Source organism: Corvus hawaiiensis, chromosome 20, assembly GCF_020740725.1.
Source record: "Corvus hawaiiensis isolate bCorHaw1 chromosome 20, bCorHaw1.pri.cur, whole genome shotgun sequence".
Taxonomy (NCBI): Eukaryota; Metazoa; Chordata; class Aves; order Passeriformes; family Corvidae; genus Corvus; species Corvus hawaiiensis.
The window spans coordinates 1,070,777-1,089,194 of record NC_063232.1 but is presented as its reverse complement, the minus strand read 5'-3'; the positions used below and the strand labels follow the sequence as shown (position 1 = coordinate 1,089,194).

General features: G+C 49.6%; 1 protein-coding gene across 16 annotated transcripts in view; it reads right to left on the bottom strand.

The window, feature by feature from the left end:
* The window catches only part of MSI2 (musashi RNA binding protein 2), a 213,110-nt gene that overhangs the window by 80,197 nt on the left and 114,495 nt on the right, over nt 1-18,418 (bottom strand). For all 16 annotated transcript variants that reach the window (XM_048324649.1, XM_048324651.1, XM_048324655.1 and 13 more), the window contains one exon: nt 5,209-5,257. In XM_048324649.1, coding sequence (XP_048180606.1) covers nt 5,209-5,257 — 49 coding nt within the window. The remainder of the gene's footprint in view (nt 1-5,208; nt 5,258-18,418) is intronic.

Below are 18,418 nucleotides of genomic sequence, written 5' to 3'. Positions count from 1 at the left end.
CTCGGTGCTATAGCCAGGCTGCTGCCAAGAAAAGCTACTCTCAAAATGACCAAATTAGGCAATTATTTCTATATATTTTAACTACTCTTTACTCAAAACTGCCTGGGGACGTATTTTTAAATGCACATGACCTTGCCTGACTTGAGGGAGATGGCGATAAACAAATAATTGCAGTGACTTAATTATATCTCATCTATAAAAATATCAATTATAACCTCAGAGATCAGCTCCAGAACCGAGGTCCAGCCAGACAGAACACAAAAGGCTATTTTTTCTCCTCAGAAAAGCCTCCTCCTTCACCAAGGCACAGCTGATATCTCTCTAACAGCACCACTCCTGTCTCTCCCAATAAACACAACCATTACACCAACTGCTTCCACCTGGACAATTACTTTCATGCACTGGAATCTGCTGGATGGACATGACCCTCACCTTCCTCCTTGAGAGCGGAGCCCGTGGGAAGGATGGGAGAGCCCCTGTGCTCTGGGGTGTGGTTTTAGTGCCATGGGGGGCACCAACCTCTCAGTCTGAGTTCTGTGGGTTCAGATCAACCCCCAGCCTTGGGCACAGCAGTGTCCACGATGCCATGCGTGGGTGCCAGCGGTCTCCTGGTGTCCCGCTCAGGGCATGGTGGGCACCTCCTGCAAGGGCCTGGGAGCCAGAGGGATGCTCACCCATCACCCAGCCCCAGGCACACCCAGGTGCCCCCCAGCCCCTGCCTGGGCACCCTCCTTGCAGCATGGGAAGCAGGGAGAACTCTGCATCAGCTGCAGAAATCCAAGTGACCGCAGAGCTCTGCCGCCATCAGCGTCTGTCTCTGGATATGGTTTAACCCCTAACACGTAGGATGTTGTCTGCACCCCACAGACAGCCTGCCTCGCTTTAATTTTGTTTAGTTTTAAGATTAAAGGAGTCCAAATCACAGGCTTTCACTTCCCTCCTCTCTCTGCTGCCATCCTTAACTGTGCAAGAAGGTTAATTGATATGAAAATAACTCCGGGGGCTGGACGGCTTTGAAAAACATATAGTATTACACTCAATACCCGCAATTACAGCTTGGGGGATTCAGTCACTCAACATCTTAGGCTTTTTGCGAGTCCAAGATGTGGGGCTGCTGGGATGCAGGTCCTGGACAGCTTCTGGGGTGGCTGAAGGCTGCAGGCACCCATGGAACAAGCACAGGCTGGGCAGGGATTACCCAGGGCTGGGACCAAGAGTGTCCCACTGAGATACAGAACCACTGTACCCCCTTCTCCCGGCTTATCTCTACCTCATGCTGGGATCAACTCAGGACAGGCCGCTCTTGCACCCCTCAACTGATCTAACTGTCCCTTCCCTCCTCTTTCTTCACAAGCAGCCTGCTGGTCTGGTGCTTTTTCTCAGCTTTGCTGGAAACAACAAACCCTCCCTGGCTGCGGGATCAGGATCGCCCGGCGCAGCAGAGCCCAAGGGCACGGCCCCCACCCCAGCACACTGAAATGCTTCCTGGAGCTCCTCTCCATAATGAAGTTAGAAGGACATCATCATCCTGCCAGGCTCCCTTCACCTCCAAAGATCAATAACTAATGCTGGACTCTAGATTTTATCTGCACTTTGCAAGGGTAACAAAATAACACCACCCTCTTTTTTTTTCTTTCTTTCCAATTACTGAATCCTTTCAAGATTGACCCAGTAATTTTCAGCTCTACGAAATTTTAGGCAGTGAAGAAAGTGACAGAAGTGATCTGCCAGAATGTTGGGAGAACTTATGTGTGTGGTTTTTAGAGGAGTGCAGAAATACAGTAGTACAGAAATAGAGGATCACCAATGCTTTCTTTCCAAAAAGAAAGCGCACCTAAACAAGCTGACCCAGGGATATTTATCAAGTGCTGGTTCTCTGTGTGCCCACTGTCACAGCCAGGAGAACCCTTGGAAGGAGACATCCCAGTGATTACTGGGATTGTCTTGCCTACAATACTCCAAAATTAACCACTCCAATTAAACTCTCAGATTTTGCAGTCTGCCTTTAATACAGCTAAATAGATCAGCATGAAATGTAAGAGCTGAGTCTTATTTTCCTTAGAGAACATCCAGGAATAGCTGGACATTAACATACTCCAGCAGAGGCCCAGCATGACTGGCCTGATGGCATTTTTAAGGTTATAGAATCATAGAATCGCTGAGGTTGGAAAAGACCTCCAAGATCAAGCCCACCACAGAGGCAAAGTGCTCCATGCCAGGCACGAAGTTTTATTTTGGGTGGGGTTTTCAATCCAGGGTGAGCAGTTTTGAAAATCCCTCTTCCTCTGCCTGGTTCAGTCTCTGCATTTCCACCAAGCAGAGCTGGTGCAGGTGAGTTACACACTCCCCAAATACACACACAGGAGCAACACACACGTGCCAGAATTATGTCAACAAACCCTCTCGATTTGCTTGCAAGGAAATTTATCTCGCCTTCTAGCAGTAGGGAGTGAATTTTAATCCTTTTCCCTTTCCGTGCCCACGATGATTATTCCAGGCATAGACTAACGACAGCAAACCACAGCGGATATTTTATCTGCCATTCCTCTTTCCCGTGGCTAATTTGAAGATACAGATTGCAACCCACAAGTGGTTTTAAGAATTGCCATTAACACTGTTGCTGCACACTACCGCATTTTAAACATGCTTCCAACACAATCAGAGTGTCACAATTTGTAAAATCTGGGGTGATTTTATCGGTGGTCGAGGCGGCAGAATTCACTTCATCACCACAGCCCTGAGCCAGTTCATTAGGCTGATTAGCGTAGCTACCTGTACAGAGCAGGAAAAAATGCCACAAAAGGCTGGATAAATTCAAGCGTGAAGATGAAGAGGACTCTTACTCTGCCTTTTACACTTGATTTTTCCTTCCACCTGTACTTTGCAGGGGTAAGGACCCAGAGCTCAGTCTTCTCTCTCCTTTGGCAGCTGTGCAGCCCCTCGGCACCGTCCGGGCTTCCCCAGTCGCAGGATTTTTGGCTAATCCCAGCAAACAGGCAGCATTGTCCTTCAACAGGGTAAGCCTGTTCCCTTGGGATACAGCCTCCCAAACAGAGCTCACTCTCCTGGGTGCCAGAGAACTCCCTTCTTTGCCAGGAGAGGGACTCCAGCCCACCCTGTCCCCAGCATGACAGACCTGGGTGCAGAGCCTGACTCTGTGGAGCACAGGGGAGGTTGTGGGGTAACATCACATTGGCATTTGGAGCCTGCTTTGGTCCTTTGGGACTCATTACCCAGGTTCAAACCTGCAGGCTCCCTGGCACACTGCTGCAGGCTCCCCAAAGAGCACAGAAACGCTGAAGCAGGGCTGCTAGAGCAGAGCTCAGCACTAGCAGAGCACAGACACCACTTGCCGTGCCCTCCCACCTCGGGAAGTGCTTACAGCAGCACAGAGCCACTGGCGGGGGACAGAGCAGGGGTCACCTTGAGGAACACCAGACAAGCATCCTGCAGAAAGCACAGGAAGGGCTCACACACCACTGCTCTGCTTTAACGTCCCTGCACAGCCTCCTGCCCACCCCGGCAGCAGAGCCTGGGCAGAGCAGGCACAAGGTGGCTCACTGCAGGCACAGCCAGGTGGGAACCCAGCTCCAGGATTTTGGACATTTCAGCACATTGAGACTACTTCCACCTGTCTCAGAGGCCAAACCTGCTGAGTACATGCCTTGCTGGGACCAGACCCCTCAGCTCTCCTTGCTCCTAGACCACAGAGCCATGGGGCCCTTGTGCCCAGCACCAAAGCTCCACATCAGGCAGCTTTTAAACGCAACAAACAACGTGCCGACATCCTGAATGGAGAAGAGTATTTATGGCCCGTTTAAGGGTGACTGCGTGGAGAAGGGTGGAAAATTCCCTGGACATAAAAGAAAGTTGTCAGGGGTTGAACTTTTCAACCTAAGTAAGAGCTTTAAACAGTTCCCTGTTACAAATGGATAGGCACTGGCTGTTCACACACCCTCTGTGGCTCGGAAAAGCTGATCTTCCTGAGCAATTCTTGTGCTCACTGCTGAACTTTCCAGGGTACTATGATCCCTGACTTTGGAGAGGAATCAGTGGCTGGGAGGGAGCTGCTGGAGGGAGAGGGAGGGAATGCTATCCCGGAGGCTTGCCTGACTCACCCAGCCATCTGCTCACACTGAGTTTCTTGTTACAGCAAACATCAGAGCAGTGAGGGTTCAGAGCACGCTGGGGTCAGCTCTGCTGACCCTGTGTGGAGATGAAGGTGAGGGGAGGCGGCTGTCCCCCTCTCCCCTTCCCGGGGCTCCCATCCTGGATGGGCACAAGCTCCTTCCCACCCCCTGGCAGCCTCCCCAGACCACTTAGAGCAGCTGCCACCTCCATGCCTGAGACAATAACCAGATCAACCCCGGGGCCGGAGCCAGCGGCAGCCCCGGCGCTGAGCCCGCGCCGTCGCACGGGGGCAGGAGCCACGCGCTGCCTCCCAGCACCACGGCAGAAAATCCATCTCCAGTGGAGGGCAGGGAACTGGGCCTTGGGGCCTGTCCCCAGGGCAGCTCCTGTTGGCTGCTCCCAGCAGAACGCAGTGCTGCCAGAGCTCGGGAATGCAGCAGGAATGGGAACAGCTCTCCGAAAGGCACAGCAGCATCGTTTATTTCCACTGAAAAGAATGGCTGTGACAGAGAAAATAATCCTCAGCTCCTCTTCACAGAGCTGTACAAGGAATGATGAAGCCTCGTCTCTCTCGAGAAATATGTGCAGAGAAATTCCTCTTCTGGAGATCCTGCTTGTTTAGAGCTACCACTACCGGAGGACGAACAGCCCTCACTCAGTTTCACAACTCCAGCACACTTGAAATCCCAGTGGATGGCTTTAGCACCTTCATTTCCTGGTGTTTCAGCTTAACTGGCCTTATGCCCAGCTTAACTAATGCCAGCCACCTCGGTACAAACCCGCTGCTTCCCGGCAGCCTCAGCACATCCAGCTCCACGGAATTTACCCTCTCCAGGGAGCCTGACAATGGTCCTCCCAAAGTAAGGTCATTAGACTGATCAGGAAAGTCACTTCTAACAATAAAATCCGGTGCATGAGGCATGCCATGCCAAGCAGCCCCTCCCTGTGCTACCTGCAGGACAGAGGGATTTAGCACCATGGATTTGGCCACCAGCTCATCACACTGAATGCGGTTTTGGCTCCCCCATGCAGAAGCTGCCACAACACTGCAAGGTCAGAGCTCCCAACCCCTCTTACCTCTATGCCTGTTGGTCGTCTTGTCAAACATTAGCATGGCATCCTCTACCTGCAAGACAAAGAGGGGAGAGCTGTGCTTTAACATACGCTGGCAACTCGAACTCGGCACACGCACCAGGGAGGGGGGACACAGCAGGAGTAGCCTGGATGGAGCAGAACTCCTTGGTTTTGGCCAGAGGCAGCTCCTCATTTTGGAAACCTGTTGCTTTCCCCCTCCCGGCCCTGGCTGACATCTGATCCTGAAGTGGAAAAGTGACCACTGAAAGTGCTGGCCCTAAACAGCCAAATATTTCAGCAGCTCTTCCATTTCACATCAGTCCCTGGCCGTGCCTCATCTCCCTTTTGCAGGGAGACAAGAAAGGGCCAAGGGAGGAACTGTGGATGCAAATCAAGCCCATGACTTCTCCAAATTAGAGACACTGTCTTGGCTGAGAATTAGGTTAAAAGAGGTATGAGCAGGGTAAAATCTGGTCAGCCAAGAAAGGTATTCAGAGGTTTTCAAAAGGGCCTTTGAAAAGCTGGAGGAGAGGGAAGAGGGAGGAGGGAGGAAGTTTCATTCGCATCAGGCTCGGCATTTCCACTTCAGAAGAGAGATGACTGATGAAATGTATTGAAGTGCAACCAAATTGCTTTCAACTTTCATTAGGATTTGCATGATTTATTCCACCTCCATTTAATCTGTGCAGCCACACCTAAAATTTTGCACTTATTGCACAAGGATATTGTGCTGGGGTTGATTTCCCAGCATTATCACACCTTGAGCTGGTGCTCTGAGGCTGCAGGAGCGGGGGCAGGTGGGTCCCGTGTGCCACCAGACACGTCCTGGGCAAGCTCTGAGATGAAATTACAGACTTGCAATTCCCTGTTGTAAACTCAGGGATGATGAAAACCTGTAACAGTGAATTGCAGAAGGTGTTGCAGGAAGGAAGAAGAACTTTAAAGAAAAGGTTTTATCCTCTAAAGGACTCTGCTGCTTGGCTGGGGGGTGTGGCTTTGGGACTTTTGTTTGAGGTTTTTGGATTTTTTTTCCACCGGTAATTTTTCTGTACTTCCTTGTGCTTGCATTCTGGCTTTCTATGAATCATTTGTTTTAGCTGAGTGATTACAATGCAGTTACATGCTCTCCTCATGTCACAGCGTGCCACCGAAGGTCTCCCTGTCCCCCCAAATGTCCTCTTAGGCAGCAGACAGACATCCAGCCTATGTCTGTGAAAAATTACATCTCAACCTTGGCTGGGCAGGAGGAGTTTGGGAAGGTAGTGAAAACACAGCTTGAACCTCCTGAGTTTCTGAGGGACTGAAATATGTTCCAGGAGACAGCAAAAAAAACCAGTGCAGCAAAACTTTATGTGATGCCTAAAATTCATCTGAAAACCTGTTTCTCCCCTAAGTTGTTTGTAACTTTTTTAGTCAAAATGGTTTGCAGAAAGTGCTAGCAATGGCCTGAGAAAGTGCAGAACTACAGGTCTCCTGATACCCATCTTGGCTGAGACCTAAAGATGCTGATGCACTGAAAAACCCAAACTGCATTAAGCACAGAGCCGTTTGTCCTGCTGTCTCTGTCTTCCCTCCAAGGGGGAAAACTCACCAGGATGAGCAATACCAGGAGGCAGATAAGGACCAGGCTGCCCTTCACCCTGCTTATCTCTGCTCCAGGGTTATGTTTGCTCAGCTATCTTTATTTTTCATTCTCACAGGTCTTGGCCTCACTAGAACCAAAAATTACACGTTGCACCTGCTGCCGTTTCCTGGGGCATCGCAGCTCCCGGTGCCTCCTCGGCCCCCGCACCAGCCACACTCTGTCTCTACTCAATCCCTGATGCAAAAGGTTTAGTATCAAACTTTTCTGCCTCCAGAGCCTGGAGAGCTCTTGGATGCCCAGGAACACAGACCCAGCAGCCCAAGGAGGTCCCCTGTCCCCCGACCCTGCATGGAAGCTCTCCAGGCTGGACCCACACCGTCCTGCCAAAATGACACCTCCTCCCGCAAGGACGTTACTGAGGACTTCAAGAAGGCTGCTGTGTTGGTTAGGGGGAGAAGACATGTCAGGTGAGGCACAACATGACTCTGCTCTCACTCCAGCATGGCCACGTCTCAGCCGCTGCTGGCAGCAGCACCACAGCCCTGAACCTCTTGTGCAGCCGCATCCTGCTCCTCCAAGAGCTGCCAGGGCAGAGGAGGGGCTGGTCCCGGCATCAGACCAAGCACTGGAGGGGCGAGGGGCTCTGGGTGCAGCCCCTGGTCACACTGGGCTCTGCAGTTCCTGTCCCTTCTCCCACCTGTCCAACCCAACAGGTCTCCCCCCAGTCCTCTGGGCAAACACGGCTTTGTGCCATGTGTACCAAGCTGGAATGATGATCTTGGCAGAGACCTTTTTTATGCAAATAAATCCCTATTAGCAGTAACAAGCACAGGCTGCAGAGGCTAATCCAGGAGGAAGGTTTCCTGGGGCCTCGAGGAGCACAGGCACCCTGGAGCGGGCGCTTCCCCCCTCCAGCAGCACCAACTGCTGGGATCAGGGCCGGGCACCAGCTCCCTGAAAAAGGGTCAGCCCTGACAGTCCACATATGAAACCTGCACGGGGGGAGCGTCTCTGCAGCTGAGTTCAGACGTGGCCCAAGTATGCCTTGAAGAAAAAATAATCAGTGGGGTGTTCTTTGAGCCAGCTGGTGCCCTTTCAACAATGTCTAATTGGTTATCTTTTCTCTTTCCTAAGGTCAGAACATTTTATCTCCGTCTCTGCCCTTTCTGTGCTTACCCCACCCTGCGTTATTTTTTAGGGCAGCCATTGTAGCAGAAGAATAGCCTCTTTCCTCCATAGTCCGGTGACACAATGAGACTTCTTGAAACCTCCTGAATAGATAAAGTGCAGTGGCAAAAGGAAAATTCTATTAACGCTTTGCAAAATAAAACATCTAAGAGCTGGTGAGACAAGCAGGAGAAGAAAATCAATATGGAGAGGGCAGCGCGCTTAGAAAAACTTTTCACCAGTTGCAAAAAGGTGGCAAGGGTATGGGAGGGAGGGGGGAGAGAAACTTATTAATGCAGAAAACCCATCAATGGTATGGAAATCTGGCAGAACAGCAAGAACTCAAACTAGAAGAATTTGAATATACAAAGGGCTGAATAGAATGAGCAAACCACACTGCCTCACACACACAGCCCGTTTCTCACGGTTCTCTGTGAAGCAAACACAAGCGGCTTGTTCAAGTTTTCATCAAGGAGAAATAAGGGACACAGTCAAGGTAACCGGCAGTAAACCCTGTAGTAAGCAAATTGATCCCTATTTCAGGGGAAGGGAAAAAAAAACAACCCAAAGCTGAAACTCAAGTACATTCAGGGGCTGTGACTGCCCAAGTTAACCCCCTCCTCCAGCCCCTTGCTCGCCCAGTGTTTTAAAGATAAAACTGCAAGTTTTCCAGGTCTCATCTCAAAACATGCAGCTCACACTCTGCATGCAAGAGACAAGGAAGGTTTTTCCAGGGTTAGAAGCAGGACTGGAAGATGGAACTGTCACCTGCAAAGCTTGACCATCACCCATCACATGCTGCCTGCTGGACCCTCAGCCCCAGCGAAGCCCTGGAGGCATCAGCACCGGAAGGGGAGGCTGAGCCACATCCACCAAACTCCCAGCCTCACTCAGATGGAGCGTGGCTCAATATGGAAGCTTAGAGGAGCTGATTAATCTGGACTCATTCTGAGCATCAGGTGAGTGTTACAAAATGAACAGTCTTAGGGTAACTAAAAAAAAAAGATGAAAAAGGCTTGCCAGTGAACACCAGTTACAAATGGACACTTAAGGCCCCCAGACTCCTCTGTCCCAGCACAGCCCATCCATACAGCCAATGCAGACCCAGTTTCTTACATAAAGCCTAACTAATGGGCTTCAGTTTATTTAACTTCTTTTTTTTCCAATCCACTTGGGGCTCTGAGAAAAGGAAGGCCTCTACCACTTCATTACTCACTGCCTGGAAGGAGGAATAGGGGAGAATAGGAGGAAAGAAAAAAAACCTGGAGGAGCCAAAAGCTTTAATAATCCTAACAGTTCCCAGGGTTATTTAAAATATGCCCAACTAGTTCACAAAAGGCTCCACGGAGATAAATGTATTTGATTTTCTTCCACTTTAATGGAGGCATACATTTAAAGCAACAAAACCAGGGTGACCTAAATAAAATGACTATTAATTGTACTCAGAAAGGCTCTGAATTTAATGCAAGTGATCTAGCCCAGCACAAGAACACACAGTATTCTCCAGTCCTTCCTCCTACTTTCCTCTTTAGGATTTTCAACTCCTCTTTTCCACGAGGCAGCAGGAGCTGATCAGACCCAGCACAGCCCACAGTCACTCCCACTGGAACCAACAGGCTGAGTGCCCTGCAAAACCCAGCAGTAGCTCCCGAAGAATCTGGAGGATGCTGCTGCAGAAACTGGAGCATGGCGCTGCCACCGAAAGTGGAAGGACCAAACCAGGTTTTTTTCTGGAAAACTTTAAGCTTCATTCTGTATCTCTCCAACTGCGCAATGCCCACATGGACACAGACCCAAGAGGTGCCCACAGACACTCCTTGTGAAGCCAACATTGCTGTACAGGGCACCTGTGTGCGCAGGAGCAACACCCGCCACCGTTCCACACCTCCGTGTTCTGGTTCTCCCATTTGAATCAAGTTTACTCGCTGAGTAAAACTTCCACAATGAAACCCCCATAACTACACTGCAGGGACACGCAGCAGCCTTTATTCCCCCTCATCCAGCCCAGGGAGGCTTTTCCTGATCCAAACCCTGAGTCTCCAACACGCCCAGAGCAGGTTGAGGTGTTCCTGTGCTCCCCACTAGTGCCTCCCTGGGATGGAGGGGTTGTTTTCAGCACTCCCAAGCAGATTTGGCACTATGTTCTCCATCCCTTCACAAAGAATTAGGGCAGACAAATGGAATTACACCTGGAATGAAACACGGTGGCAATTCCAGCTGGGTCTGGGGAGGGAAGGAATTACTGAAGGACAACATTCAGCCCCACACAATTTGGTTGTGACTCTACTCCCTCCATCCCCGACTTGAGAACTTTACAGGTCTATCATCTCTTCTGTTCTCCCAAGAAAGGTGTGCTGGATACTCTGGTCTAATTCCTCAAATTATTTATCCACACTGCGCAACTCCTCCGATATTTTGTTTTCTGAAGCAGAAAAACCTCTTAGCTGCCAGTGAACTGTCAGGTGCTGTTATTTTAAATGCGCATGTGAAATCCAAGCGTCGGCAACACACTCCTGCAGATTTACAACCTCCCCCCACATAAATTAAGACAAATGTCTATTGCATGGCAGACAGTTTGAAATGGCTCCCCCACACCAGGCCTCTGGGCTTGATTACAACAGAATTAAACAAAGAAACAAATTATTCCCCCTCTTTCTATCACACACGCTCCCCTCCTCCCAGCACGGCTCTGTCTCCTGCCCCAAGGCTCCCCCAAGCTCCCCTGACCATCACCCAGGCTCCTTCAGCACTGTGTCCCAGCATGGATGATCACACCAGACCCAACCCAGAGCATGGCTGGTCCCTCTGCCACCACCCCACCACGTTGGTCCCATCCTGGGCAATGCTCCAGGGAGCAAAGCGGGGACCTCCAGGCTGGGAGTGCTGCTCCAGTTTCCTGAGGTAACCCTGGCTCCCAGCTCCCTGGTGAGGGATTCACCTCCTCCGTGGACCAGGCACGATGTGGGTCCTGTTCCCCAGGGTGCTGGAGGCACAGGGTGAGGTCCCTGGCTGAGCCCTCCCCAGTGTGCAGAGGTGACAACTTCCCAACCGCGGGCTGACAGATTATGCACCATGATAACAATCAATACCATACTGTGCAAGCACAAATTCCAGTGCTAGCAATTTTTCCCCCCAGCAGTCAAGGCTTTAAAAAGTCTTCTTCAGCAATTATAGCTAATAAAACTACAATTTTATTCAACACACACATATCATTGTAACTAATTTTGCTCCATCAGGGCTGAAATTAAAACAGTCATTCAATCACGTTAATCTCGGGGCTTGCTCACCAGCCGTGACATGGCAAAGAGCATCCCCAACGCTTGCCAAAAAGCACTGTGGCTACTGTTGGACTTCAAAATGCTCCTGCAAAACACGAACACGTTACTCAACACTTACTCTACCAAGGGGGATGTAAGAATGACTAATGCTCTCCAGAAAAAACAGCTTTCCACAGCAGGACAAATTAAACATGACTTTGTAGACAATTTCTCATTAATTCCTTCTCTGGCATTAATAACATGGAGTATTGATGAAAGCAAAGCTCCCATCAAGTTATTAACTATGCGAGGACTCTTGGAGCGTTCCTTTACCTGCTGTCTTGGCTGAGAGCTTCCCTTGTGCCCCACAGATTTCTAGCACATGCTAGCTAACAACACCGATAAGGAACACAGCTTCTTGCAAAAAACCCCACCAAACCAATGAACAACTCAGAAACAAAAACCAGTTCTTTCCTCAGCACCAGGGCCTGTAGCAGAGAAGGTGGTGAGAAGAGGTAGGGAAAGAAGGAAGGCCAGTGCCATAAGGTAATGACCTCTCCAGCAGCAGAATGGCTGGGAGTGGATAAACTCCCAGGGACACTTCTCCAGAAGGATACACCCACACATCCAGGGAGAGACACTGGGGTCCCTGCAAGAAAATGGGACAAACCAAACCACCCTGGGAGTCAGCTCATCATCCTTCAGGCATGGGCAGCTCCTCTGCTGAGGAGGTGTCCCTCATGTCCCAGTTACCTGCAACACCAGGTATTCCAGGGATGCCTTTCACTATGAAAATCAGGCTGAAGACAACACAGAGAGCCAGAGCTCCTCTCTCCCAGCTGCAGGGCATGCGTTTGTTGGCTGTGCTTTTAGGGAACAGAAAAGCTGCCTCGTCAGAGCAGAGCCTGGGCGGGGGTGACTCTGCAATCAAGTCCCGAAGCCAGGTCTAATTGCCCAGAACGATCCCTGCCCGCAGCACAGGCAGCTCTCCTCCCCTGGGTCTCCTTAGCTTGACGGGAAAATAGGTTCCAGTGCTGCATCTCTGAAATGGATTAAGAGAGTCAGGAGCCGGCACCGAGACCGCGGCTCGGAGAGCGCAGGAGCCGGAGGGACATCCCTGTCCTCCTGCCCTTCTCCCAGGCCAGCAGAGCTGCAGGGAATGAGTGTCCAGCTGCAGTCCAGTGCTCTGGGATCCTGAGGGTACAAGTGGTACACTCAACCACCCTGCAGCAAGGACCTGAGACTCAACTCCTCAAGGTCACTACAAACTCACAAATCCCCAAGGATGGGGTGAACAACCTTCCAGGTGCTGATAGAGCCCTTCACTGATGGACAACTGCACCAACAAACTTCAGATTTCACCACAGAACAGCAGTGTCCTGCTGAGAACGGGCAGGGACGTGGTACTGCCCAAAGGCTCACGGCCTCAGTCTCTCTAGGGACAGCAGCAGGTCCCAGAGTGCCACCACCCAGCACTTCCTACATGCCTGAAATTGCTCTAGACGGTGACACAGATGGCACATGTCATATAAGCAAATCAAGGGCTGCCACGATGACACATTTTGTACCCATCAGCATAACACACACACACTGACCTGGCCACAGACAGAGGTGCCACAGCAGCTAAAACCAGTCATTCAATCTGAAACTGGGGTTAAATCACGGAGCTCCTGCTGCCGCCCTTCCCCGGAGAGGCAAGAACAGAATCCTGTTCCAAACATCTGCTGGAGAGCATCCAGGCTCCCTTACAAACACTTAATTCACCCTGCCTCAAAACATCCTTGTGTTTTACCCATCTAACAGACAAGGAAGAGGGTGGGACTAGAAGGGAAATTGAGTTACAGGCGTTTTAGTGACCCGCACGTGGCCCCAGAGCCAAGCACCATCCTGGAACTCTGCCTTCAGTTCCCTGCTGGCATCGGGGGATCCCCCTCCCACACTGATCCTTCTCCATCTGTTTGTTGAGGCCCCCATCTCCCTACACATGCACATAGTGTGCATTATTTTCTACAAACTTCCCCAACAACAGAACAACTTTTGGCAAGTGTTTTCTTCTGGGATCCACAACTCACTGAAGAACCCAAGCTCCATCATCCTGCTCCATGTGCCCTCCCTCCCCACCTGCCCGAAAGAGCCACCACCAGATAAAAACCCGAGGCAAACCCACACAAGGGCTACTTTTTAAATGCATGCACAATAATTTTAAACTGTTCTTTTGGGGCTCACACTGGAGCTGTCGGGTTTTACAGGTTTAAGCTTCTGATGCTGAAAGGCTGGAGAACTTCTGCTCTTTGGAAAGCAAAGGCTGAGAGCTCCATGCAACTGCATCACTTAACTGAAACTTAAATAGATCAAATATCACACGAGTCAACAACACCAAAGCTCAAAGGAGGTCAGCTCCTTTACTTCCTCGGGTGCTCTCAGGCCACATCTCCCCATCCAGGTAACTGCCTGAGGGGTGCCGTGGGGCAGGGCAGGACCCATCTCCCCCCCTCTGGCAGCGCAGGCAATGCCATCACTGGAACATTGCTCCTTCAGCATTCCAGCCAGCCAGGTGCGAGGCATTGGTGATTTTACTTTCACGGAACATTAGGCACCGTCAGCAGAAATAATTCTTCCTCCCTTCACAGTGCTCGTTTGCATATTAGTGCTGCAAAGTTGCAATCTGTTTTCTTTTCCAAACAATACTTTGGAGGTGCTGCCCACCAGGCCTGGACAGCACTGATTCTGGAAGTGCCAAGGCTGTTTCAGCCCCAGCCAGAGGAGGGGCAGCTTCCTCTCATGATGGGCTTTAGCCACACTAAGCAGTGCCACTGCCTGGAAGGCCAAATTTAAACACAGGTCCTCCTTTCTGGCTGCAATGAGAGGGACGTTGTCATTTCATTTAATCACAGCACCAGTTCAGACTCTGCCTCTCTCCCAGGCTTTGCTGCAGCCACAGCACTCAAGCCATTCTGGGATTCCATGAATAACCTGTGGGTTTTCACTGTGCCCTGAAGCCATAGTGCACAGAAACCCAGCCCAAAGCCTTCCCTACTAGTGAGAATACTGAGAAGAACTCTATTCACAAGAAACCCAGGGTGTTTTCACAGATGCCTTTGCAGCAGAGTCCCAGGGCAGGCCAGACTCAGGGACACAGATCTGATTAAGAGACATCCTGAGCAAAGTAACAGGATCGGGTTTAAAGAGCTTCCTGCTGCCCTTTCGTAAATACCTGCTGAATAAGTGTGAAGATAAGACAAGGATTGCATTACGAGGCTTCCTGATGCATGAAGGGCTTTTTATTGCCCAGATTTGAAAAAAAAAAAAAAAAAAAGGATGAACAATTGCCACAGCCAGCTCCAGCTAAAGGCTCAGCTGCAGAATCAAACTGCAGTTTATTAGCAAAGGAAAACTCATCTAAGTTCTCTTTGACTGTAATGAAAAAAAGTTTCATTTTATTTCCTGCTGGATCCTTTTTCCTTTTATTGCTCTTTTCATATACTGACTTGCATATTAAGGAATATTTTTCCAGGGCTGTTTGTTCTAAGCAGAACTGTCCTCCCTTGTTTTTCCACCCCGAATCAAACACAGCCTATCTTTCTGTATTTAGGGATTTTTTAATTTATGGAAAAACCATTAGCAAACCAGACCCTTGCTGTGACAAGTGTCGATGATGCTGCATTCAAGAAGGCATTATTTGTTGGCCTGGGGGTCCAAGCCCACCCTCCAAGCCTGGCTTTGCAGCAAGCAGAGGACTCTGCCTGTGCAGAACACCCCAAATCCTCCCCCCCAGTGCAGGCTGCTAACAGGGTGAGTGGTCAGAGAACTATACTGACACTAAACTCATTACTCTGGTATTTATCACTTTTTAAAAACGACTTTCAGGCTGCTGGAGCAGAGTTCCCCCATACAGACACGCTGCTCGCTCCAGCAGCTCACAGCGCCCACGCACAGGAAGTGATTTTCCCACTGCCACAAATTAATGATAAAAACAGGAGAAGACAAGTCCCTGGCTTTGCTTTCAGAACCTGCTTGGACAGACCAGAGCTATGAAACAGCCAGAGCTGGGGATGTGGATTTCCCTGAGCTCAGAGCCCCAGCACATCCCAGCATCACCCACACTACAGCCAGTTCAAGGGAGGAGAAATTACCGACACGAAGCATTTGCTCTGATTTCTGCTGTTCAGGGGTCTGGACTCCTCTTTACTCTTAAAATACCACAGTTAGTCTTGATGAGAGGGCAGGAGCCCAAAGCACTTGAGGGATGAGTCTTTTAAGGGCAGAAATCATCATTATGGTAACTGTGGCCACAATCGCTGCCGCTGCCCGGCGGTCCCGGTTTACAGAACGGGGAGCACGGGACATGAAATACCACTTCCATCACCCAGGACCTCGGGACACTTGCTGCAGCCTGGCCTTCCCACCTGAGCTCAATCAGGGCACTCAGACAGGAACACCAGTTTGGGCTGCTGGGATGGGATTTTAATGTACCACCCTTGATTCTATTCCCTGCAGCTCCACCCCTTCCCACTCTCTGGTCAGGCTCAGGAGCAAGCCATAATAAATGCTGGGAAAGGCAATCCTTCAGGAGAGCAGGCTATTAAGGCTGAATATAATATTCAAAAGAAAGCAATTAGTGGTGCTGCTGTGCTGGGCACAGCTCCTCTCCCTACCTCCCTCCCCAGCCCTCCGAGGTGCGTGCATCCCACTCTGCCCCGGTGTCATCCTGCTTGGAGAGGGACTGAACGTCCAGAACAACGGGTACTGATGGGTAAATTGAGTTTTTACACGTGTCAACAACGCCAAATCTCATCAGCTTGACAGAGCCTCACCCAGGCATCTGAAACCAAGGTTCAGCTGCAATTTTTAATTACCCCTGGACGGCACGGGGATTACAGGGTAATCACCGAAGCCGGGATCCTGGAACCACAGCGCTCCTCTTTCAAAGCCTGCTACAGAAGGAACAAGGGTTTCTGTTGTGAGAGGGTTTTTTTGTTGCTGAAGTCAATTCAACCTCCCGCAGCTACTGACATCACCAAAGCGATTTCTGTGAGAAAGAAGTAATTTTCTTTAGTTTATAAATGAAAATTTAAAAAAGAACCCTACTCCCCCACACTTATTATCTGTGTAACAAGGGTTCAGGGCACAGGCAGAGGGAGAACTGTCCGTACAAACACAAGATAGTTGAATAATGCTTTACATGTGAAAATGGCCCAAAGTTTTCCAAAGGTGCCATTTCCATCTGTGTTGAACCTGTGGTGGTCACATGCACAGGACGTGCATCTTTTCTCCTGTCTGCTCCAGACTCCCCAGCCCCCAGATTCCGCCTCCCTGCAACCCATTCCCCAGGGAAGCTCCCACCTTTTCACTCCTTTTTCTCCCCAGGCCCTGGAGAACAATCCCGGCCTCCCTCCTCCCTCTCCACAGGCCCAACAGCTGCCTTTGAACGGCTTGTTTGAAACCTCTTGGCTTCAAACACTTTTTATTTCTTCCCCAAAAGCTATTTGAATGGATTATATCCCAGTGATGAATCTCTCCTAGAAACACGACAAGAGCCTCTTGAATCACGGCAAACAGGCTCGGTAAATCAAACAAACGGCAAAAACGGGCAAAGAGAGGATTTGGGTGTTAAAAATGAGGTGACAGGTCCACACATCAATCCCTCCTGACTGACAAGATGTCCTTCCAAGATGGGAGATAGATATTTTTTAACTTTGCTTCCCTGACTCCACATTATTTCACCAAAATAACGCCAGATACAATAATTAAGCTGCGATCTCGGTGGATTGTTCACAATGATAATTCCACCTTTGTAATTCAGTTTCAAATAAACCCCCTTTGTTCTGTCTTATTACATAGATTCTGGTATCATTCAAGTATATTAACTGTAGCCTATTACTGTCACACAAAAATGCTCCCTGAGCCATAGCAAAAGGCTCCCCAGACAAAACTTTATGTCATGTTAATCCAAGCTTTAATAACGATGAGGATATATAACTGTGTTCTAATTGTGCTTTGTGTTTCTGCATACAAAAACCAGAAAATATCAAAAGTGACAGAGGGCAGCCTTCCTCCAGCCCAGCACCAGCTCCTCACTGGGACGGCTCTGCCACCCTTCCCTTCTCACTAAAAACAGGGCTAAAAGCAGCGAAGAGCAATTCCAGCCAAATCCCAGCTCATGCCAAACCCGAGCCTAAGGCACAGAGGGAAAACTGGGCTGGTGGTGCTAAGTGCTGTGCCTGCTACTGCAACAGAAATTAATACCCTCTAAAATAGCACTTAAACAGGGATAATCAGTATTATGGAAATTGTACATGTTTAATTCTTGAGTGTCTGCTGAAAACATTGCGTGATGAAGGACTGTGGGAAGTAGAGCGTTCATTTTGGAGCCAAGGCTTAAAATAGGCAAAGGGAAAAAGAAGGGGTAAAGAAAAGGAGAGAAAGAAAAATAACCTGGAAACAAGCAATGAAAAGACTCACAAATTTATAATTGGGCATTTCCAAGTGGTGGCTGCAAGCTGGGAAATGGATTTAAGAGAAAGTGGAAGGCTCTCTTGCACCCGGCAAGGTTGAGGCAAATGTTCTCTACGGTATTTTGCCTGTGCTTCTGCTAACCCAGTTTTAAGTGCACTAGAAATTAGATTTATCCCCTTCCGTAAGTAAGTGCTGATCTCACACCCAGATCCACGGCAGGCTAAAGCAGTCGGATTTTAACCTTGGCGTTCAGCTGGAGGACACCAGCCCTTTGGATTCCTCCTCATCTTGATACTCTGCTCATTTTCTACTGCAATCCCCCCCATCTCGTTCCTGTAAAATTTACTTCAGTGCAGTAAGCTCAAAGCTAACCCAGTGGTGTTACTGGGAGGTCAGAAGCAGCACGTGAGAGCAGTGAAGCTCTACGGGAACGGGAGAACAAGTCTGACGGATTTACCTTGGGAAATACCATACACCAAACACCCTAAGAAGTTACGTTCTCCCAGGTTCCTCTTTCACTCAGACCCTGAAGTTACACAGCTCACCATTTCCAAATCACAAGAGGCACTAAAACCCCCCCAGATCTTCAACATAATACAGCAAAGGATTCATTAACCTGCTGACACTGCAGCTTCCTGGTTCCATGTTTTGAGGGTGTTTCCTACAACATGTTTAAAAAACAAAAATGAACAGTCTTGTGTAAATCACAAGACTCCAGAAACTGAAGTATTCAGAAGAAAAAAAATAC